General features: G+C 42.7%; 1 protein-coding gene across 1 annotated transcript in view; it reads right to left on the bottom strand.

Moving 5' to 3' along the window:
- Positions 1–495: 495 nt before the first annotated feature.
- RASAL1 (RAS protein activator like 1) overlaps positions 496–25,509 on the bottom strand; it is a 780,163-nt gene continuing 755,149 nt past the window's right edge. The window contains exon 21 of the mRNA XM_078667168.1: positions 496–1,541. Within this exon, the coding sequence (XP_078523294.1) occupies positions 1,402–1,541 (140 nt within the window). The 3' untranslated portion in view covers positions 496–1,401. The remainder of the gene's footprint in view (positions 1,542–25,509) is intronic.

The raw sequence follows: 25,509 nt of genomic DNA, 5'->3' as shown, positions 1-25,509 counted from the left end.
AAGGTGTATGAAAGGGTCCTTCTACTGGCCTGGGGATTTGCAATAAAATATATCAATGGTTTTTGATCTCAACTGAGGTCCTAAACCATAAAACATATCATAACACCAGCCTCTAACTGGTGTCTGATTGGCTAAGTGGAAAGCTGTCCCTCTTTGACATTTTCTGCCTGTTGAATGGTGGTTGCATGCCTTGGGGAAGCACACAGTGGTCTATTTGATATGTATTAACGAGGCAGGAGTCTTTAAGACCTCTGATGAATGGGCATTCTGCAATTCGACTAATTAGTATGTCGTAAGCTGCATCGCAAAATGAAGCTCAGCCTGTGCAGTTGGCAACTGAGTCAGTTTGCAGACCTGGACTTCATGCACCAAGCTCTGAGGCTTCCAGGACTGATTTGGGACTACCAGTCCTGCAAAATAACTAGTTTCATGTACAGCTTCCTTCATAAATGTACATAAATGTAAGAAACTCAGATAATATTCAGAACAGAAACACACAGTTACAAGTCTTTACTTTAAACCAAAGATTGCACCTGGCATGTCTTTGAACATCTGCTGTACATAGAAGTGATTGGCACATGGCATTGGCTGCCAATTGACTAGTATTTGGCACACATTGGTTTCTGCTCTTCACGTCATAAACAGGCATACACAGACAAGCAGTTACCCCACAATTCCATTAATCTATTTTCACCCAGGTTCTGCTTTTCTGGACAGGTCGTTGCCGGGAGCAAAATAGACCTTCACATGAGTGAAGAGCCAGAGGGTTTTCTTTCCCAGAGCTGTACAGTCATGGTTTTTGCACCACCATGTGTGCAATTGTGTGTATAAGTTCTTTAGCACATTCACAGTGGTGCCTTAGCACTTTCCCCAGGACAGCACTGCCTGGATGTGTCCCTCTTCCACAAGCAACCCTTGATTCTTGTTTCTTTCTGATGCATTCTTGTAAACTGCTGATCACTGTGAAACAGCATTCTTTCAGCAACACAAACTTCTTGCTGCGTTTAGTTCTCACCTTTGGTCGCAGCACAACCATCAATACATTGAATAGGCAACCTACGGACTCTGAGAACCATTGTCCTGCCATATCACTCCCCAGCCCAAAGAGTCCTGATTCAGAGTCTCTGGGACTCCTCCACTGCCACTCCACATAGCAACGAGACAGAACCAAACCCTGAAGCGGTGTTGGCAAGAGACACGGCACATGAGCTATGGTTCTAACAAGAGCTGGAGTCCGGTGATGACGAAAAACCTTGTACGCCACAGACAACACAGGCCCCGGAAGTCTTCCCTGCACCTTCAAGCATGGCGGCCCCACTGGAGCCCGACAGGAGTCGCTCAAGGTTCTCCCGCGTGGGTGGTGCAGCAACTTCATGGCACAGCCAGCAGTAAGATGAGCGTTTAGAGGTGATGTGAATGGTTGGTGGCCTCTTCCCGCTCCCGCCGCTCAAAGGCTTGGTGAGCGCGCTCCAGGTCCTGGATGACATCTAGGAGACGGGCAGTGGCGGCCATGCGGCGATCATGAAAGGACTGACTCCTCTCTAAAAAAGAAGAAAAGGTTTGCATGTCAATTTTAAATTCAATGTAACTATTAACCAACATGTAACTAACTATCAGGAAATTTTCTTACATGTAGAATGAAATTATACAGTTCAGTGGAATTTCCTCTATTACCATGTACTGAAAAGCGTTCACTTGGAGACATAACACCCAGGAAGAACAATGACAAAAAATTCCAATTTAAAATGGGACAGAAGTCAAGTGGCAAAAGTGACAGAAAATAAAGTGTTTGCTACAAATAACCAATGTTTGTTTGTATACATTGACCTTATGAGTTATTAGATTTAATGTAATATAAAAATATTAGTCCATTACATTGCTGCAATACGTTAAGAGAATAGCAAATAAATACTGAACAGCTGAAGAAGTCAAACTATTTCTAAAAGGAGGAGTTTGTTTTATGGTGTCTGCAGAGGTTTCCCCCACTGTGCACTCCCTTTACTTTTTGAAGGATTTCTTTCGCTATTCCTTAAACAATTTCCACAAGAAAAATGAAGTAGCCCTCTTCTGCTCAACGGGCAAACCGAATGACTGGACAGCACACCGCAGGAGGCTGCACTCAAAATGGCCCTCCCAAAAGTGAACCAACTACTCTGCAAAGCGTACTACACAGCCTCCACCTGCCTTGCAATCTCTGCTCATTGAGCTTATACTCCCAGTAAGGGAGGACTCTACAAATTCAGGGTCATTGCAGGTAAGGAGCTGCGTCCCTCTTTGCTCCGCACCATGCGTCTGCTCCCATCATGGTCCAAGCCATGCAGGATCCTCTAATGGACTCTTCAATCCAGACTCCAAGATCCAGGCCCGGTGTGACCAGCTCCTAAGGTGTGTCTCAGACCCGATACACCAGTACAAATCTAGGAGGGTACATTTCACCTTCACCCTACCCCTCTGTCTGGAATTATTCACACCTGGGCTCATCTGGTAGGTGTAATCGGCACACAAGCCTGACAGTCGGCTCCAAAATTATTTGCGCCTCACCTCAACCGACTTATCTCTGCCTCGAAATTACAGCACATCAGCCTACATCCCGCTTACCTTGAACATGATGTTCCACTCGTTGAATGAGCATCCAACGAGCTCACACTATTAATTAACTTTGTGGGGTAGACTCTTTACCTTGCCTTCTGGATGCTGATAGTGTGACATCACCCTCCTGAAGCACTACTATAAATACTGCTGATGTGATGTCATTTCTCACCCCTCAAGTGTCTCCTACAGTGCTATATCCTTAGGTCAGGAAAGTGGTGAGGTGAGACAACCTCTTTCAGAGCACTGTGTAATTTCCATGGTGTTGACCATTTTACATTCCAAGTGGATGATATAATTAATCTGACTGGGAGTCTCACTCACCTACTACTCTACTGCTTCTCTCCCTTTTCACACATAATGAATAACTAAAGGCAGTAAACTTGTATCTTCGCAATACCTCAGTGTCAGTTAACCAAAGAGCTTTTTCTGAAGCGCCTGAACATCCAAAAGGAAAATAATAAAAGGAAATTAAGGACCAAAAAAAGCAAAAAATGGGTCAATAAATATCTTTACAGGAATCTCCTATTCTTGACTCTCCTATGAAGGAAAAATCTGACTCATGTAGCAATATGGGTCTCATCTTAAGATGCTTCAAGTCTCTACATGACATAACTCAGAACACTAAATCTAATACTAAATTCATATAACCCTAAATAGTGGGTCTGAGATCTGACTTTAAAGCCTTGGTGAGCATATTAGAAGAAGGAAAAATGTGAATTGGAAAAAACGATCACAACCAAACCATCCTATAGCAAAAAACAGACTCCACAGGGGCTCCTCCTCCAGCCAGTAGATGATAAATAAAATTGACAATAACACAGCTATTAATATTATTTTTTTTGGTCTGGGCCCTGCAATACAATAACTGTACGGTGAGGTGGGGTGGGGCATGTCAGGAAGGAGGAGTAAAGTGCACCCCTTGGCCGGCCAAACACACATGCTCATTCTATTTCTCCAACCCGGCTACGTTGCACAGCTGGGTTGGAGAAAAGGCACATGCTCCGATGTACCATCTGTGCGGCCAATGAGGCCGCTCAGACCAATACTGGTGCTGCTCTCATGTGACAGCAGCGTCTAAATTGGGTGTGGGGACTGTGCCCCGAGGGACCATCCCCTTCCAGCCAGACGGCGACGAGGGGAGCAGCAAGGGGGCGTCAGCGGGAGCCGAGCCGCGGGTACGTTTTTTTCTTTTATATTATTGCAACCCCCCACCCCCTTGCCAAACCCCTGCCCTCCCCTCACGGCCACCAAACCACCTAAGATAGGCGGTGGCCGCAACTGAGATTCCATGTCTATTAAACTAATGGTTCTTGAAAAGGAAGTCACTGAGATCGAAGATAGAAACAGGAGAGGCAACTTAAGAATCTTTGGCTTTCCAGAAAGCATTGAGGCTGAAGCAAAATCATGTGTTACCTTGCTGGAAAAATTACTAATACAAGCATTAGGATAATCTTTCGGAAAAGATTTTAAATTGAAAGGGATCACAGAATTCCATCTTCCAGCTCAGGATTCCATAAAGAATATTCAAGAACAAATGAGGAAAATAATAACTCTGAATTGGAATGGCCAGAAAATTGGCATCACACTCAGCTATGCAAAACCACGTTGATGCACAGAAAAGGTTCCTTGGCCTTTAGGAATGAAATGAGATATCTGAACATATCCTTCTCTTTTACTGGCCTAGATAAAAAATTAAACTATTTTTAAAAGAAGAGAGACTGCTGAAGTCTCTTATGGGTAGAGGACAAAGAGACATTTTCATTAGAACAGGGTTGAATCTGGACATATTAAGTGAATGTTTGCAACAAATTAGAAAAAACACTACTTGCATAGTTAGATGCAAAGGGAATTTATTCATAACTGCAGTGCTCCTGCATTGATAATTGTCATAGAATAACATGCTTGAATTTGCTGATCAGCAAAAAGGGAACCATACATTTCCAAGCTGCCGATGGTAAGTAATTCAAATGTGTGAATCTATGCAAGATCTAATGCTGAAGAAGGAAAAGCTTCTCATCTGTTTCTACAGTTCTCTAGTGTTGGACCTTTCATAGATACACAACCTTGCATTGTTCACCATCGTCGAGATGTGTATCCAAGATTGCCAGTCTGATGATGAGGAATACATTAACTATATAAATCTATGAAATATCCAATTGATTCCCAGTATGAGAATAGGGAAGAATTCAAGCATGTGGTTTTATGAAAGATCCAATGCTGGAGAAAGTAATTTTTTCTCTTGATAATAAAATTATGTTCCAATTCAAGAATATCCAAATAATAGGAATAGAATACTTAAGAACTTGAATTATGATAATAATAATAAAATAATGAGCAAAACTGCCAGCCACTGGGTCAATTTGCAAAATCTGAGGAAATAACAAATCCACTAGAGCGCAGAAGTCAAGGGTCCATTATCAATGCACTTAGATCAAGGAAAAAAATTCTTTCTATTGATTATAAAATCATTCTAATTTTTTTTTAAAGCTTTCTTTGAAAATCTATCGACTCCCAAACAAATTTCTGCCAAGGCAAACAGAAAATGCTATTAGTACTAACCTAATCCTACATAACTATTAAAAAAGACAAACAGAAACTCAATACTACTATAACAGAAGTGGGAACAAGGACTGCCATTGAGTTCCTCACAACAGGAAAATCACTGTGACTGGATGGTCACCTACAAGTGATGTTTCTATTGTTCTTCTTCCCAAAGAAGGGAAAGATCCCTTGGAATTGTCCTGCTATTAGCTTATCTCTTTTCTTAATTCAGAACACAGTATGTTTGTATAATTGTATGCAAATAGACCGACTACGATCCGTCCTTCCCTGAATCTTTCACATTCTATTGAGCAGGGGAAATAAAGCTCAGTTTCTGCATCGGCTATCAAGTTTGTTGCCAAAATGGTCTCTGATTGAGTTTCATTCCCTCCTGGCTTGCTACTCTCAATAAAGCCAATTTGAAATGTTCATTCATCAGAGTTGCAATGGAACTCCATCAACACCCTAAAACTGATAATAAAGTTTGAGGCTCTTCCTCAGATTTGGTTTTTTCTTCAACAAGACACTAGGCACGCATGCCCTGTTCCCTACTATTCTTCATCACCCTTGAACCACTATCACAGGAACAACAAAGAGAGGAAAGGTTTCAGGGAATCAAGATAGGCTCTACAGTTTTTTAATTAGCAGAGTAAGCTGATAATGCCATTCTATTTGGAGCACAGGTACAAGATTTGTCCAGTCTGTGCTACGTATCATTGAAAGATATTTCTTATTATCAGCAATTGCTTCTAATAGGTCCGAATCATACACAATGCCACTAAATATACCCTGCACTAATGCAATGACGGAGAACACAGGGTTAAATTAAAAAAGAAATACTTAATTTGTACTCAAATACCTTAATGACATTCCAGAAATGTAAACATAAATGCACTAAACCTATAGAGAAAATAAAAACAATTGTTGAGACATGATGGGGTAGAGTGGAAGCCACTATAAATTTTACCAATGGAACTACTTTCATTCTTCTTCAAATATATTGATTGTATCATTAATTCTTTTTGGGGAAAAATAATCCACACATTGCCCGTACTAAATTAAGAACTGACCAAAGGCAAAGGAGGAATTAGATGAGCAGACTTCCACGACTATCTAATTGTCTTTTTGATCCATATGGGAATGTGGTGGTTTCTTGAAGAACATACATAAGGAACCACACCGATATGGTTAAACATTGAGTGAGAACTGACCTGACCTCTACAATTGATGTCCTTATTATCAGTTTTGTCCCAAACCTATCTCTTACGTATTAGCCAGGGTGCTGCTGATGTTCTTTTCATTTTACAAAATAGACCAAGTCTAAGCATTAGTAACACTACATCCTTTTAGTTATTAAGTAACAACATGATTATGAGCAACAGCATTACAATAGTTTGTGTACACTTCATCATAGAAGGAATACAATACTTAAGTGATTTATAGAACAATGCAACACTTTGGTTGTTACAACAAATTGGCGATTAAGTCAATATAAACTTTTATGACTAATTACATTGAAAGATGCCATTTCTAGATTTATAATTAGTCGCTTTCTTTACTTAGTACGTAAGGCTGACACAAAAGTTCATGCTGCCTTCGTCATTTATAAATAAATGAGAGAATCCTGTCTCGATCTTAATAATACAATAAGACAGACTAGACTAAAGACTTAGAGGAGTATCTGAATGGATGGACAGTCATAAAATGTCACTTTAAAAAGAAGCAATATTGCAACATTCTTCTCTTGTTTATGTATATTTCCTCATGAATACACACATGAAAAAATAAAAAAATAAAAACTTTATCCCATGGTCTTTCTATTGGCATACCAAATTCATACTGTAACAGAGTCATCTCAACCATTTTATGAAAATAATAGCACTGTCACTCATATCAGCTGCAACTGCTAGAAACTGGAGTTGTAGAATGAGTAAGGTGCCTTTGGAACGGAGGAAGTTATTAGACAAGGGGAAATAAACCATTGCTACAAAATAAAGGAGAGTAGGCCTGCATTCCACATGGAACATCCTGTTTAATAAGTAAAAGAACTACATATTGACTTAAGGCCATAAAATGATATCCTTATCTGAGAACAATATTCCAGCATAGTCTTATCTTTTTTCTAGAAAATCCTTACTAGTAATTAACATTTTCTTTTATCCTTCAATAGTTATGTTGTGATGTAATTAAAATTCATTTTGTATTTGTATGACAGGTGTGATTGAGGAAAATGCTCATTGACATTGAAAAATAAACGTTTTCAAATAACATAGTTGGAAGTCCTGGCTTTACCCCTTCTTTTCAAAGTGAATTATACTTGTTTGCATGCAAAATGCGAATGCCAATTCACTTCAACAATTTACATTTCTTAGTGCACCTAATATAATTGAATTGTTTACTCTGATTTTCTTTTTTTACTTCCCAATTATTTGTTTGATTTGATCTGAGATTTTTTTCTCTTTTCTACGTGCATGCTTTGATTTTTAATGTGGAGTTTTCCTTTGCATTGTTTTTTCTTTCATGTCTAAATTCTCTTCTCTCTTTTTGGTCTCTTATTTTCCCGACTTGCTTTCACCTTGTTGGTAACACTTTTAACCACCTGTTTTCCTCTTCCCTTTGCTCCCTTCTTTTTTTTATTGATCCTATTGCCTCCTGTCGATTTGGCTTTTTTTATAATCCTTTTCTATTTTCCACAACTCTTTCATTAAGTAAGGTCACAACAATGTACAGCTCTTTCTCATTCCTCACCTCCTCTTTTTCCTGTTTTTTCTCCTCCCTCTATACGTCTACGTATAGTTGAATAAACTTTCAAAGTTTTTATGGGGAACTGCCACTTGTAAAATGCTGAATTTCAAAGAGACAACTTCTCATTGTGACACGAAACTAATATGGTAGAATTTGTATAAATGCTGCTGCAAATATGCGAGAGGAACAATGTTACTTGGAAATGTGCATCCCAATTTTCATTCACATAATTGGAAGACAAATGTTATGTTAAAATAAGTGTAAAAGAATAGTTAATCATAAGGTATACACATAATGTAATCTTCACTAGAATTGTTAAAAATAATTGCACAGCACAATTTACAATGCGTTTATAGTACAAATATTTGGTGCTAAAACATGAGCAATATTTTGTATATTTCAAAGAAAAGTTGAAAAAACATATGTCTAAGTGAGAGCAAAGTATAACCATTTATAATTATTGTTTTGGAGGAAAGATTAATTGTAAAAAGAACTCATACCAAATGCTATGTAATTGAATGATATCAAGAAAATGTAAAAACATATTGCAGTTCGATTAGCAAAGTCGTGTTTGGTGAAGCCTAGTCTAAGGTTGACGCAACAATTATGAGCGGCAGACAATAGTGTAGGAGGCTACATGAACATCATATAACTGGTGTGTGGAAAGGCAGAGGTAAGAACTGACAAAGTAGAGCTCGAGAAAAAGAAGTCTTGGAATTGGCAAACGTTTTGGCTTTTGCATACTGAAAACTGTTTGCCAGTCGGGTACATCACAGAAGAGATAACACATGGGTAGCAAAGGTGGGTTCATATTTCCAACATACTATCCAATCTTGCACTGCTAGTGCACACGTTCTTTGTGTGTATGCGTGATAAGTATGTGATAAGTGTGCATATGTTTTATTTATTACAACCATTGGGCTCCTTATAGTCCACAGCCTTAATTGTGGGGCCCCTAACATGCTCCAAAGGTTGTTTTGAATTTGAAAGACAGTGTTTCTCAATGCACCACGACTCCTTTAAAGAATTCTCCCCATTGAACTCAATCCAGGCAAATGAGACGTTTTCCTGGTACTGGAATGTTAGAAGATAAAATACACTGGGGAGGGCGTCAAGAAAGAACTAAATGAACCAATGATGGCTAGGTGGAGTCGGAGACCTGTTCAGTACTATAAATACTAGACTGCAAGGGGTGGATTGAAGCCAGGAATACAAGTAACAGGGTGGCTAGGTGTGGAAGCCTACACCAGGACAATAAACAGCAAGATGCACTTACAGAAGGACTATATTCACAAGGATGCATTGGGGAGGTTTGTGGCTTGACAGGATTACATGTACCATGGACAATAAGGCAGGAATCACCTTATGGATACAAGTACTAGGATACACTGCGGTGGGATTTACAGCAGGACTACAATAACGATGCACTGGGATCAGAGTTAACATTTGGGTGGCAAGCACCAGGTTGCATTGGAGATGCAACTTGCAGCAAAACACTGTAGGATCACAACATTATGGTATACTGAGGAGAGTCAAAAAAGGGCACTCACCTGCAACACTTTGATATATAAAAGGATTAAGCATGTGTAAGTCTGGATGGAAGATGACCCCAGCACAAGGATATAGAACCTTCCATTGCAAAGGTGGACAGACACAGGATGGTTGAGGAATGTGCAGCTTATCACGCCAGGGGTTGGATGATCCATGGTGATGGTCGACAGCGACATTTAAAAAAGTATGGGGCCCAATCACTGAGCCATTTTGGAGCACGCAAAATAGTCCTCTTTTAGCACTCTTTTACGTACTCTTATTTGCCTTATGAATTGGTGCCAAAACATCTAAAATTGGATTATTACAGAAATATTTACGGAGATATATATATATATATATATATATATATATATATATATATATATATATATATATATATATATATATATATATATATATATATATATATATATATATATATATATATATATATATATATATATATTTATCACCAAAACGCCCAAAGCATACCTGGAGGCACACACTGCTGTTGTAACCCAAGGGTTTATTTGAAAACACAGCAACCAGCGTACATTGTCCGGAATTCACAGTCTTTTCGCCGACGTGTTTCGAGGATATCACCTCTTCTTCATGGGCGACTGTATCAAAGTCAGTTTGGAAAGATTCAGCATGCTTATAAGTGATGTCCCCGCCCATAGTGGTTTTACATAGTGTTGCAGGGCATGCTGGAACAAGTAGTTCATCCCTTCAGTGGGGTCCTAATGACTTCTTTGGCAGCAGGTAAATCCCTTCGTAGGGTCCCGGGGTAAGACGCTGGTTATTATATGCCACAACAGTAGCGCAGTGTTGATGAGGAATCGTTCTTACCACGGCCTCTCCAACTCTATGAGACGATGCACTCCAGCGCGGAGAGGCTATGAGCAGGAATGATGTTGAGTGCCTTTCAATGCTCACGGGCACTTTGTTTGACATATATGTATATATATATATATATATATATATATATACACATATACATATATATATATATATATATATATATATATATATATATATATATATATATATATATATATATATATATATATATATATATATATATATATATATATATATATATATATATATATATTACCACCAACCAAACTTTCATCATCAAAAGAGGCGCTGACTCCGTGTATCTCAGTTCAAGGGTTTATTTGTTACAACAGCTTCTGCTCAGACGCGTTTCGGCGGCTCTTCCCGCCTTGCTCACTATATATATATATACATAGAAAGGAATGTACCCTCTTTGCACACTTACTAAAAGTGAATTGGATGTTTCACACATTTTCACAAAGGCATGTAGGGGTACCTAAAAGCGTAATCCTATGGTACTACTTCTCATACCCAAATACTTTTGTGAATTGGCCCCTATATGTTTAATCAATAATCTGAGGTAAGCATCAAGGAAATTAGTTAAATAGTCAAATATAAAATAGTTCCCACACAGTAAGTAGTCTTTTTGATAGTTAATTACAGTGCTTGGCAAAGGCTAAAGAAGTAAACAATTTCCCAATCTGCAATTGTCTTATAAATCGTTCAAGTTTTTATACCTTCTACAATTAAAAATATTATTGGGCTTTGTGATTAATATTTATTTGTATTTTGTACAGTTAAATGAAAGGATATTTGATACAAAAAAAGAGAATGAAACGTTAAGGATAAGGCTGTTGACACAAGTCTTGAGCATTGAGAGAGCGCAAACTGATATAAATATATGAGTACATCACACTTACCTATAGAGAGCATAATACATGAAGAGAAATGCCATGAGTGCTAATAGTATCTGAAATTATATTCTAAATGTATAGCTAATATAGAGATAAGTAGAAGTGGAATTAATACAGAAATGTGTGACATTATATGATTTTATTAGACGTGATTATTTTGAATCTATGTCGTGTAGCTGTTAACATATAAGATGGTCTGTGGTAAAACGCAGAACGTGGTAGGCCTCAGGGCCAGAGCTGGAGCTAAAAGGGAAGGTGTTTCTTTTCACGACACAGATTGTTTAACGTTTTTGGTCATTGCATTAATGGGCCATGATTTAGAGTAATGTTTTCTAAATAATAAAATAAGAGTTTTAACATGCTTTAATTAAATGAAGAAATTGAATGCTATAATCATAATGTGAAATATTGTAGGCCTGAAATGTTTTAGCATTGATTTACACGTACATGTCTGGGCTGAGAAATGTTGCAAGCTTTTAGAAGTCTATGAGAGTTGGGTTCTTGGCGGCAGATATCTGTCTGCAACAGGAAAGGGGGGATCCAATTATAAGTGAATGAATAGAGGCCTGTTCAGTAGACGGCCCAGACATGGAGGAGGGTTCTGGAATGTTTAAGGGGTATCAGCGGGCCGGAGAAGAGACTGAGAAGCAAGGTCAACTCTAACGTCTGAGGCCCAATACAAAGCATCATGGAAAAAGCCTGAAGTTGCACCACGTGAGAGGCGTTTCGCAAGGGGCGTCTCAAATGTTGTTGACTGTTTTGTATTAGGGACAGCACCCCTGGGTGGAGTTAGAGCAGAGACCTGAGGACCCTTTAGAGAGCGGATGGGTAGGCAGTGAGGGGTCATGACTGGAGAACTTTAGGTTTTCACCAAGAGACTTAGAGTGGGTGACTTCCCTTGGGGGTCATTCATTGCTGACACCTTTGTTAGGTTGGGATTTGGTTAAGTAGGGATACCATCTAGAACAGGGTAGGGACGCCTAACCTGTGTTTGTTTTCCTCCAACCTAAATGAAGGAGAGATATGCGTCTATGCTGATAGCTTTGCTATTTTTAGAACTTGTGTTAGTGATTTCTGTTGCTCGTCTGAGGGCTTTTCGAGAGCACATGTATGTAATTGGACCTGTGTATCTCGTGAATCTCATTCTGAGATGCTTGTATTTGCAGCTCATTATATCTTTACAATAAACTTTTGTTTCCTTCCAAGACAGGCAATAAAGGTTCAGTCGACCAGAACGAGGTTTGGATCAATAGATATAAGGTATCGATCAAAATCTCGCCCTTTCAGTTGGTAGCAGAGGATGGTTGCCTTCTTGAGGACGGTGACCTAGGCCAGGTTAGCTTACCCCAAGGCCCCTAGAAATCGATGATCGGAAGAACAGCCCGCAGATGAAGATCCGGATGACGTGAGACAGAAAAAGCAGCAGTATCGGTCGAGAGTGAGTATAAAGGGTTATGCGTGTTAGATTGCGGTGTTTTTGTATTGTGTCTATGTTGTAATGTCTGGCGGAGTTGAATGTTTGTAGAGTGACTGTGGAACAGGTTGTGAGCGCGCGCAACCGGTGGAAATCTTAAGTTCAAGGAGAGCTTAAGTGGTTCGGGTGTATCGGACACCCAGAGTAATTGTCAACTAGTGTGAAGGGGGTCATGAGGTACCATTGATCACCCGAGAGACCGAGATAGGGGGAACGTAAGAGTGAGTGCGTGAGTAACGGACGCTGGTCGGAAGTTACTGTGTGTGTAAGTAACCTATCAGAGAGACGATAGACATCTCGTCAGTTGTGTTGACAATTACAGATAGACTGTGGACGTACAGTCGAGAGAAGTGACCGCTTGGTCGGAAGTAGTCATTTTTCAGTGTATGAATGGGACGCATGCATAACCGGGAGACGAGTTGAGAAAGGAGGGGTGCTGCTGCGAAGCGGAGAAAAGAGACGTCAGGTGGTGTCGCGCAGTGATTGGCTGACCGGAGAAAGACCGCGCTGTGATAGGCCAGCTAGCGAACACGTCATACAGGGTCGCGACGTGATTGGCTGACAGGAGAAAGACCGCGCTGTGATAGGCCAAGCTAGCAAAGCCGCGACAGGATTGGTGGATTGTCATCAGGAAGTAAACAGAGTAGCGAGGCTGGATTTTGTGCGCATAATTATGAAGTGTTTTAAATGGTTGAAAGCGCTGTTTAAGAAAGAGAGGCGAGGATCGTATGAAGGGGAAGAAGCCCCGCCGGAGGGTACGCCAGCTCGTTATATGGCAGTAAATGTTGGGTTGCATACGATCCTTTGGATATCAGAGTGGAGTAAGATTACTGAAGGAAACGAGGAACTGACGTTCCCGAAGTACGGGACGTTCAGATTAGAGGTGTTACATCGATTGAAATCAATCATGACCTCAAAGAGACCCTTGCCTAGACCAACCCAGTTTGAAGCCCTTGAAGCATGGCTTAGGGCAGCGCATGAAAGGAATATGAACAGACGACAAGAAAGGGTGAAACGCTCGGTAAGGGCAGTACAGGATGCCAGGTGGGATGCGGATGCTAAAAGATGGAGAGTGCATAATTTGGAAATAAATAAACTGTACCCAGTGTTAGAGGCGCCAGTAAATAAAAGCCCCCTAGAAGAAGATGATGAGAGCGAAACAGAGGACAGCCTGATAAACAGATTACTGACAGACAGGCCACCCCCGTATAATAGAGCAGGGGGAGAGGTCGAGAATACGGAAGGAGAAAAGGGGGGCATTGCAGGAGAGCATAGACCGCTTCCCAGTTCACAGTGGGATCCTGAGCCAAAGAAAGAGTTGTTCCAGCCTAGTCAGGTGCAGCAGGTGGTCGGTAGGTTTGTGGTACAAAGAGCGCCGGAAACGGAAAGTGCCACATCCTACCCATTACCAGATGCACTACAGGTACCTGTTACCATAGGTCCTATAATATCGATATATGACCAAGAGAGAGCAAAAGGGGAAGAACGGAAGCGGAAAGACAGAGAAAGAGCAGAGCAGGCAAGGAGGAACGATACCACTAATTCCCCAAGTCAGATGCCGATACCCAGAGAGTGGAGCACCCCGATGCACACAGAAGGGGACCCAGGAGGAGATCCTGGGGGCCCCAGATGGCCAATGGATCTGAGGGGATCTGGACGAAAGTCCTTTCAAGAACTAAATGAGTACATGAAGCAGTGGGATGAGGCAGTGAAGGCTCAAAAGTGCATCAATGCTGCAGAAGCAGAAAGGGAAAGTCAGGACAGCAGAGCACGAACTCACTGCGGGGCTGGGGAGAGTAGCCCGGAGTGGGACTGTAGAGGGAGTAGGGGAGTCACCCATTGGGCCCGGAGTGGAGGTAGAACAGACCTGGAAAACGGGGGCCCCGGGAATGGAGGGGTGGCGTGCCCAATACTCAGTGAGGGGGAGAGGAGGGCGCAAGAGTACAGGAACAGCTTTAAATGTCCACACTGTGTGCCCGGCACCAGAGAACTGAATGGGAGTTGTGAGAGGTCGCACCATAGTCCCTGTGATGACAGAAATGAGCGCAGCCCAGGGAATATGGGGAACCAGGAAGGATCGTATCGGATATTGAGCGATACGAGGCAAAGGGAGTGTAGCGACCAGAGGGAAAATAACAGAGAGATGTGCGGTGAGAGGAGAGAAGAAGAAGAGAGTGGGCAGAGAGAGAGTAGGGATAAAAGGCCCGTGTTCCATCACCTTCCAAGATCGGATGGCCGAGCATGGGACCTGGAGAGATGGGAGCAAGGGAGGCCACCCATTAATTCTCCTGAGCCCAAACGCAGAGCTCGAAGTTGGGATGGGAGGGAGACCAGTGAGCCCCCTTCAAAAGACATATTGCGAGCTGAGATAAAAGCCAAGAGACTTGATGTCTCCAGCTTAAGGTCAGATCTGGATGACATGGTAGATGGTACCCTGCCTTTAGAAAGAATGGAAATGTATGAACAGGATGAAATACTATATATGGCAAAGGACATCACACGAAAGGCGAGAGCAGTCCATGAGAAGTTAGTCGAACTAGCAGGCAAATATATGGTGGACTTGTCAAGAACCAAAGCATTACAGGGTAACCACAGGCTACATTACTCAGATCGAGATCTAGATGAGAGGAGAACGATTGGGCTGAAAACACACATAAGGGAACTGATTACTGGAATAAGGACATGGAGGGCACTAGATAAATGGGAAGAGAGGTGGTCCAAGAAAGGGACCGGCAGAAGAAGCATGATTGGTATAACACCAGGACAGCAGGGAATAGAAGCTTACCCTTTGCGTGAAGTTGCCAATGGGAGCTATGTACATGTCCTTTGGAGTAGGGGAGATTTAGCTGCTTTTACCACATCTTTCCCCAAGTTACGAGAGAGCCCCGTGGAGTGGTACAAGCAAGTCGAGAGGTTTGTAAAGATCTCAAAAGTCCTATGGATAGATCTGAACACGCTGTTTGACATTGTAGTACCAGGAGATCTGTGGACAGCATGCAAGGTTAGCGCTGAGTGGCCCACAACGGAGCCAGAGAGAGATGCTAGGACTAATGGGCCGTCCGAGATCGTGATGGCAAAATTCGAGAGAGTGATGACTTGGCTGAAAGAAAAAGTGCCAATGCAAGACATAGATTGGGTCAGAATAGACAGAACGAGACAGGAACCCAAAGAGACAGTCCATGAATATTACGAGAGATTGCTGAAGGCGTTTAAACAGTATAGCGGCTTGGATGTAATGGATCCAAAGGACATAGGGCAATTCGTGTCCAAGTTCGTCCTGGGACTGAGACCGGATATTAGTTTAATGATTCAGCAACACTCGATTTGTTGGCAAAGTAGACCCCTAGATGAAATACTGAGATATGCTAGGTACTGCTGTGATGAGGTAGACTCCAAGACTAAGAAACTAAAAGAGAAGCTGATGGTGGTACAATTGCAGACAGCAGGAAAGGGGGGACCGCAACAACAGCAGCAAGGGACAGGTACAGGAGGTAAGAAGCAGTACAGTCAGAACAAGGGTAATGAGGAGAGTACTACCTTTAGACCCAGAGTAGACATAGCTACCTTGAAGAAAACGACTAGGTGCCACCAGTGCAACGAGTTGGGGCATTGGAAACGCGAGTGCCCTTACAATGTAGAGATCGGAGAGCAAGAGATAGAGGAGGAAGAGGTCCAGAGCGCACCTATGAGAGGGGCGACGCCATACCAAGGAAAGGTGCTCAAAGGGGGGGGGGCTCCTCCCCGAGCCCAGTTCCCGCAACCTCCTCGAGTAGGGAGTATGGGTAAGACCTATAGACAAATGCCCCTGTTTGTGGAAGGTGAAGAATGCTATTATGTGGACCCATTAACCGGACAGAGAGTGGAAAGAGAAGACTGCACCCTTGGGGCAGCCTTAGAGGTAGATCAGAGGGGACCCTATGTGGAAGCAGAAGTAGCAGGGTGCCCTACGACATTTCTGGTGGACACAGGAGCCACTAGATCCACGATCAGATCAGCTGCAGTTCCAGACCTGCCCATGTCTGGAGAGACCATACAGGTGGTAGGGGTCGCAAACAGGAGAATAACCAGCCAATTGACAGAACCGGTACAGGTGAAAATAGGGAAGTACAGCGATGAGCACCAATTTGTGGTTTGCGATTCAAGCCCTGTGTGTCTGCTAGGAAGAGACCTGTTGTGCAAATTGAATTGTACTATATATTGTACACCCCAGGGAGTGGAGGTATTGACTAATGATGATGATGCAGATTTCAAAGTTGCAAACTCAAGAATATGTGTGGAGCTGTACCCTACTTTGACAGTAGACGAGCTTCCCTGGGATTTGAGAGAGACAGTGGCATCAGAGGTATGGGATTTCACTGGGGAAGAGATTGGATTGGTCAAAGGGGTGGACCCAGTGAAAATTGTAGTGAAACCGCATGCTGAGTTCCCAAGAACACCCCAGTATAAATTGACTCCAGAAACGATTGCAGGCATAAAACCCGTGATCGAGTCCATGATTAAACAGGGAATACTGAAAGAAATTGTGGGTAGTCCATGTAACTCCCCGATTATGGGTCTGCAGAAACCAAATGGGAAATTTCGGATAGTGCAGGACCTTCGAAAGATTAATAACATAGTCGTTTCATGTTGTCCAGTGGTACCGAATCCATCAGTGATACTGTTTCAGATTCCATTCCAAGCTGAGTGGTTCACTGTGATAGATCTTTGTCAGGCTTTCTTTTCGATCCCTTTGGACGAAGATAGCCATTTTCTTTTCGCATTTAAGCTGGAAAATCGCGTCCTAACATGGTGTCGTATCCCTCAGGGGTATACAGAGAGTCCATCGATCTTTAACCAGCTTCTGAAGAAAAATCTTGAAAGTCTAGTGCTGCCCCAGAAGTCAGTTCTGGTCCAGTACATAGACGACCTCCTTGTGGCGTCAGACACAGAAGAAGCTTGCAGGGAAGACTCCATTGCTTTGTTAAATCACCTAGCTGCCAATGGGCATAAGGTATCCCCGGGAAAATTGCAGTACTGCCTGACAGAAGTACAGTACTTGGGACACAGAATTGAGAAAGGCAAACGAAAGGTGTCACCAGACAGGATAGAGGCGATCATGAAAATGAACGCGCCTCAGACACAGAGAGAGGTCAGGATGTTCCTAGGGATGGTGGGTTATTGCCGACAGTGGATCGTGAACTTTTCACTGAAAGCAAAACCTTTGCAAAAACTGACGCACAAGGAGGTGAGTGATCCGGTACCATGGGACAAAGACTGTTTGATGGCATTCTTGCAGCTGAGAGAGGACCTGTGTCGTGCTCCGGCATTGGGAATGCCTGATTACAATAAACAATTCTTTCTTTACTGTTGTGAGAGAGAAGGTTGTGCGTTGTCTGTGTTGGTCCAAATCCATGGGAATGCCCGTAGACCAGTTGCTTATTTCTCAGCTACTTTAGACCCAGTAGCCGCAGCGTTGCCCGGATGTCTCAAATCCGTTGCTGCAACGGGTGTCAGCATTGAGAGATGTGAAAATATCGTCATGGGGCACCCGTTAGAGGTGTGCGTGCCACATTCTGTTGAACTGTTGATGACCAGGACCAAAACACAGCATCTGACCAATAGCAGGCTCACGCGCTATGAGCAAGTTATTCTTGCTGCAGAGAACGTGACCCTCAAGAGATGCTCTGTTTTGAACCCTGCTACCTTAATGCCACTTCCAAATGATATTGATGATGATGATGAATATACAGACCATGACTGTCTCGATGTGACTGAACTATGCACCAAACCCAGACCCGACATCGTAGATGAGCCACTGACCGACCCAGACGAAGTTTTCTTTGTCGATGGCTCATGTGTAAGAGACGAAGTTGGGCAGTTGAGAGCAGCTTATGCTGTTTGTACAATTGAAGGAGTTGTGGAAGCTGGGTGCCTGGAAGGAGTACACTCCGCTCAGGTAGCCGAGATTATTGCCCTAACACGTGCTTGCTTAGCAGGCAATCAAATTCGAGTCACCATCTACACCGACAGCCAATACGGGTTTGGGGTAGTTCATGATTACGGGCAGTTATGGTCTCAAAGAGGGTTCATGACTTCTTCAGGCTCTCCCATTCGCAATGGAGAGTTTGTGCGCTTGTTGTTAGAAGCATTGCAATGTCCAGCAAGTATCGCAGTTGTAAAGTGCATCGCACATACCAAAAATGAGGACTTTGTTTCGAAAGGCAATAGATATGCTGATGAAGTTGCGCGGTATTGCGCAGAACAAGGTTACTCTTTCACAGAGGTGGATGTGGGTGGAATAAATGTAAGAACTGAATTAGCCATGATACTGGAAACTGTTGATACTTGGGATGAATTGTCAACCATGCAAGAAAATGCTCCTGATTCAGAAAAGGAAACATGGGTAAAGGCAGGATGTGTAATGGGTGAGACTCATTTTTGGGTCTCAGCAGACGGCAGAGCAGTGTTGCCCAATGAGATGGTGAGTCCAATGGCTAGACTCATACATGGTCCCGTACACTTAGGGAGAGATGCTATGCTGAGAGTGTTTAGACAGACTTGGTACAATCCTAAGTTTAGAATAGCAGCAGAAGCAGTGTGCCAGCGTTGTGTGACCTGCCAGCAGCTGAATGTAGGGAAAAGAACACCAGTTGCACTAAGTCACATAGGAAGGTCTGGAGGTCCATTCAACAGAATGCAGATAGATTTCATTGAAATGCCAAGATGCAACCGCCTCCGCTATGTCCTGGTGGTTGTTTGTGTGTTCTCCAGATGGGTTGAGGCATACCCTACACGTAGGTGCGACACCCTCACAGTGGCTAAGTTACTGCTTAGAGAACTTATCCCTCGGTTCGGGGTGCCGGCCTTTTTGGAATCAGACAGGGGAACACATTTTAACAGCGAGCTTGTGAAGATGATTTGTGTTGCACTGAATATAGACCAAAAGCTCCATTGCAGTTACCGACCAGAAGCCTCAGGAATTGTGGAACAAATTAATGGCACGATCAAGTCCAGAATAGCGAAAGTTTGCTCCTCAACGACCCTGAATTGGCCTGACGCCCTGCCATTGGTACTCATGAGCCTTCGTAGTACCCCAGACAGAAGAACAGGGTTGTCACCACATGAGGTGTTAATGGGGAGAGCAATGAGACTGCCATCTATTCCAGCTACTGCACTGTTAAATATCACAGATGATATGATCCTGGACTATTGTAAGGGGCTGTCTGACGCCATGCGTTCTGTGTCCCTTCAGGTGCAGGCTGCAGAGGTTCCAGCGTGCCAGGGCCCTTGCCATGACCTGTATCCTGGGGACTGGGTCCTGGTGAAGAAACATGTGAGAAGAAGCTGCTTGGATATTCGTTGGCGTGGGCCCTACCAGGTCATCCTGATCACAAGTACAGCTGTAAAGGTGGGAGGCCTGCCCAACTGGATACACGCGTCGCATACGAAAAGGGTTCCAGCACCTCTGGAAACAGCTCCTCTCTCGGATGGACGTCCAGCTGAGGACCAAGAAGCCATAGAGGGGGCTAGCCAAGCTGTAGAGGTGCCAGTGGAAGCAGGGAACGAGTCTGACCAAGCTGAGGACGGTCAGTACAACAGCGAAACAGAAGACGCTACAGAAGGAGAAGACAGCTGGGAGTACGAGTCTGACCCTGACAGGTCTGAAAGAGAGCGAGAACAGACCAGAAGGAGAAGGAGTAGAAGGGCACGTGGAGAAGCAAATTGGCCGCAAAGAAGAAGTTCTAGCCTGAGGTCAACTCCAGAAGCAACCCTTCCTCCGATATCAGAAGACTCAGACCCAGAAGAAGGTGCTCAGGGCGCTGAAGCACCAGACCGAAGAAGGTCAAGAAGAGTGCGTGTGCCTAACAGAAGATACTCCACACCTGAGTGGACATATCTGGCGACAAATGTCTGTGAAACCGGAGACAGGGAGGATCCGAGCGGTGGTGGTGTCCAGTTCTGAGCCCATTATCACCGTGGAAATACAACTGTTGGTACCCGGTGTCGAACAAGAAGGGTCACTAACATTCGTGCTCCCCAGACCTCCCCGCCTCAGCAAGTTAAAACACATGTTTCTTACAGAATTGAAATTCCCCGACTTTGGTACCACGATAACAGCACATGAAGAGCATACTCTTCGCATGGAAATATTGAACTATGCTATTGAAGCTGCAACCACAAATCTAATAGTCGATTGTTAAAGGACTTTGTAAATAAAGCAAGCAGAAGAAAAGAAGATTACCTAGCGCCCAGGAAGCAGAGAATTTTAGGGAACCCCTTGAGTGGATGGAGAAGGGCTAGGGTTGTCTTTTTGAACTGTGAAAGGACTTTTTGCGAAAAAGGCTGTCAGCCTCCAGCTGTGTGGATTCTAAAGACAAAAAAGGATTGAAAGAGACTGTAAAGGAACGAGAGGAAAAGAACTTTTTTTTTGCAAAGAGAAAGGGAAAAGCTAGATTGTTTGACGAAATGGAGGCCGGCACCCCGAACCGCAGAGCTAAATGTATAATAGGTACACTAATAGTAGGAGTGATAATATTAATAGCTTTAGTGGTAACAATTTCTTATGTAAAGGGACAGGAGGAAGAGGTAAAGGTAACTGATGCGAATTCTGTAGTAACACTTACACCCACTGTTGCAGGTGAGAAAAGGGAAAACACTCAAGAGAAAGCGTTATTGGCTGCAGAAGCCCGCAGGTTACATGTAGACGAGTCCCAAGGAGACTTTAGGTCAAATGCTTATGCTAAACTTTTGTATGAATACGTGGATGCCATGGAGGTTAAGGATTGCTACGTCTGCATGCAGTTGCCTGCGTCTGTAGATGAAGGAATTCGATATCATCACCTCCCTCTGACATATGGCATTACATGTAGCTTATTGCTTAGTATATTTTATGAGAGAGATAGTTTTGAATACTATTTCTCCAATTATGATTCTGTGTTGCCAGAAGTCCCGAATTATAAGCAGATGAATAAATGGGATTACTGGAAGAGTGAAGACAGATTGGCCAAGTTCTTCATTCCTTGGATTACCTTAGATACTTCACATGCCCGTAGAAATAACCTGACATGTAAGGTGTCCGAAGTCGAGAAAAAGTTCATAGGGCAGGTGGATGATCGTTACAGGAGACAAAAGATTTTGAAAAAATCAGGACAAGGGAAATTAGATTGGACCGAGGAAGAGAAGTCACACAAGAGAAAGGGTAGTAGTGGTCCAATAGCTTTAGATAAAGCGCAGAAAGGAAAGTTATGTCTTCACCGAGCCAAAACGTATTATGAAAATGTATACGTGGGTGAAGTTGACTGTGAACATGCTTTTAATTTAGAGTACTACACTAAGGATTTCCTGAAGGGAATGCAAGTGATTCCAAATGTGTATTTTGTATGTGGAAGAAATGCGTACGTGAGACTACCTGACAACTGGTATGGATCATGTTACTTGGCAATTGTCTTCCCCAAAATATATCATGCACAAGACTTATTGATCATTGAGGGCCAGACATCATCGAGGGGAAGGAGGGATTTAGGCGATGCAGAAATGGTTGGAGATGTCTTTGGAGCTATGTTCCCTCTTTTGGGAATAATCCTTAATGATGTTAAAATTAGACGACTGGCAACAGTTGTCGACAGGTTGTCTGCCAGCACTGCTCAGTCCTTAATGCTGGTAGAAGGAGAGATGCAATCGATAAGGGCTATGGTTCTTCAAAATCGGCTTGCATTAGATGTCTTATTAGCAAAAGAGGGCGGAGTCTGTAAGGCTTTGAAGGTTCAGGAATGTTGCACTTACATTCCAGACCTTTCAAAACCCCTTGAGAAAGTTATTAAGAACATAACTAATATACACAAAGAGATCGAAGACTTGAGTAGAGAAAATGTCTGGGAAAAGGTGGGCCACGGAATGAGTACAGTTGGAGGGTGGTTTTCCACCTTAGGCAAAAGCTTTATTTGGTATATCCTAAAGCCTATCATCATAATATTGATCTGTGGGATAATATTGTGGGGATTGGTGAGGGTATTCAAATGGTACAGAGCAAGAAGGTCAGAAAGGGCCCAAAGAGAACAGTTGCAGAGATTGGCTGCCATACAAGATAATCAGTACAGGAGCCTGAGAGCTCTGGAAGCGCAGAGAATGCCAGCAATAACTGCAGTTTAAATGTTAGTGATGACCCCGAGAGGTCATCAAAGGGGGGAACTGAGAGAGCGCAAACTGATATAAATATATGAGTACATCACACTTACCTATAGAGAGCATAATACATGAAGAGAAATGCCATGAGTGCTAATAGTATCTGAAATTATATTCTAAATGTATAGCTAATATAGAGATAAGTAGAAGTGGAATTAATACAGAAATGTGTGACATTATATGATTTTATTAGACGTGATTATTTTGAATCTATGTCGTGTAGCTGTTAACATATAAGATGGTCTGTGGTAAAACGCAGAACGTGGTAGGCCTCAGGGCCAGAGCTGGAGCTAAAAGGGAAGGTGTTTCTTTTCACGACACAGATTGTTTAACGTTTTTGGTCATTGCATTAATGGGCCATGATTTAGAGTAATGTTTTCTAAATAATAAAATAAGAGTTTTAACATGCTTTAATTAAATGAAGAAATTGAATGCTATAATCATAATGTGAAATATTGTAGGCCTGAAATGTTTTAGCATTGATTTACACGTACATGTCTGGGCTGAGAAATGTTGCAAGCTTTTAGAAGTCTATGAGAGTTGGGTTCTTGGCGGCAGATATCTGTCTGCAACAGGAAAGGGGGGATCCAATTATAAGTGAATGAATAGAGGCCTGTTCAGTAGACGGCCCAGACATGGAGGAGGGTTCTGGAATGTTTAAGGGGTATCAGCGGGCCGGAGAAGAGACTGAGAAGCAAGGTCAACTCTAACGTCTGAGGCCCAATACAAAGCATCATGGAAAAAGCCTGAAGTTGCACCACGTGAGAGGCGTTTCGCAAGGGGCGTCTCAAATGTTGTTGACTGTTTTGTATTAGGGACAGCACCCCTGGGTGGAGTTAGAGCAGAGACCTGAGGACCCTTTAGAGAGCGGATGGGTAGGCAGTGAGGGGTCATGACTGGAGAACTTTAGGTTTTCACCAAGAGACTTAGAGTGGGTGACTTCCCTTGGGGGTCATTCATTGCTGACACCTTTGTTAGGTTGGGATTTGGTTAAGTAGGGATACCATCTAGAACAGGGTAGGGACGCCTAACCTGTGTTTGTTTTCCTCCAACCTAAATGAAGGAGAGATATGCGTCTATGCTGATAGCTTTGCTATTTTTAGAACTTGTGTTAGTGATTTCTGTTGCTCGTCTGAGGGCTTTTCGAGAGCACATGTATGTAATTGGACCTGTGTATCTCGTGAATCTCATTCTGAGATGCTTGTATTTGCAGCTCATTATATCTTTACAATAAACTTTTGAAACCTAGAAGTTGTCCGTGATCTTTAAGAGTAGAGTCCTTTATTGGGTGAACTAACTTGCAGATAGGTGTACTGTTTCCTTCCAAGACAGGCAATAAAGGTTCAGTCGACCAGAACGAGGTTTGGATCAATAGATATAAGGTATCGATCAAAATCTCGCCCTTTCAGCATCGACAGTGTAAAGGGTGAGTGCTGTGAAACAATGATTGGTAAGAGCTTGCCTAGGAATTTTTCTTCACAGTTTAGAACACAGCCTCATAATTGTAAAACAGAAATGTTTCAGATCAGTAGAATAATTTCATGAACAGCATTCATCACGACATAAACCTAAGGATCATTACCTACCGTCGTGCAGCACTTATCCTAGCAAGTTAAAATTGCCCAATTGAAAAGCAATCATAGAAGATCTTTAACTTGTATTTCTGGTTTGTGACGGTATAAAATGCTTAGTTTATTTAAATGAAAAAGTGCAGGGGCTAAAGGTTTATTTTTGGAATACCAATGCTTAGTTTTCTGGTGATACTGAGGATTTCTAGACTTGATTCCACTGCATGCCTCTTTCTTCCACCACATTGTACTTCCAGTCTCTTTATTGATATCTTAACTTTCTCTTCCCTCCTTCATTCTCTCTTTTCTGAGTCTCTCTCTTGATCTAGGTCTAGTGGTGGCTCGCAGTGGGAGTGCTGGGGGGCGGTATGGCGGGGCAGGTTGGGGGTAGTGGAGTCGGACATACGACGTCAACGAATAAAGTAGGTAAATAAATAAATAAAACGATTTACCTTGCGCTCGCTGCATCGCCGAGTTGGCGATGCAGCGAGTGCAAGGTAAATATGTTTATTTATTTATTTACTGAGTTTACTCATGGACGTAGTATGTCCGACTCCACTACCCTCCCACCCTGCCCCTCCCTCCCCCGCCCCACCCCACAGCACTTTCTCTGTGAGCCGCCAGTGTCTAGGTCAATGACAGATGAAGAAGAACAAGAGAATTACCTTTGTAATGCTCTTTCTGGTGGACTCCATATAACCGCAGATTCCTCACATTCTGAATATTCCCCTTACATCAGACTGGATCCGGAAACCTTTCAACAGTACTTCTGTGCACCAGTAAGTGGTGCTGTGCATCTCTGCCCTGATGCTGTTCCGCTCCAAAAATGATATTTGGGGCTTACACAGGTGCCATACCAGCATGCTGCCATCAGTTGCTTTTGAGGCTGTCGCAACCCCAGATGCAATGCCCCAATATCAAATGATTTGTTACCAGTGTGCGGGCTCCTAGACTTGGGATATTATTACAGAATAGAGTCCTTTACACAGAATGTGGAGGATGGGAGGGTTGGTAAGGAATCTGACCTTAGACAAAGTCTCTACCAGAAAGAGCGTCACCAAAAGGTATGTAACTTGTTCTTATGATAAAGTGTTCTAACGGCAGATTCCCCACTTTTTGAATAGATACAAAAGTGGTACCCATT

The sequence above is a fragment of the Lissotriton helveticus genome, chromosome 11, assembly GCF_964261635.1.
Source record: "Lissotriton helveticus chromosome 11, aLisHel1.1, whole genome shotgun sequence".
NCBI classification, from domain to species: Eukaryota; Metazoa; Chordata; class Amphibia; order Caudata; family Salamandridae; genus Lissotriton; species Lissotriton helveticus.
The sequence above is the reverse complement of the archived record's forward strand: the minus strand, read 5'-3'. Positions and strand labels throughout refer to the sequence as shown.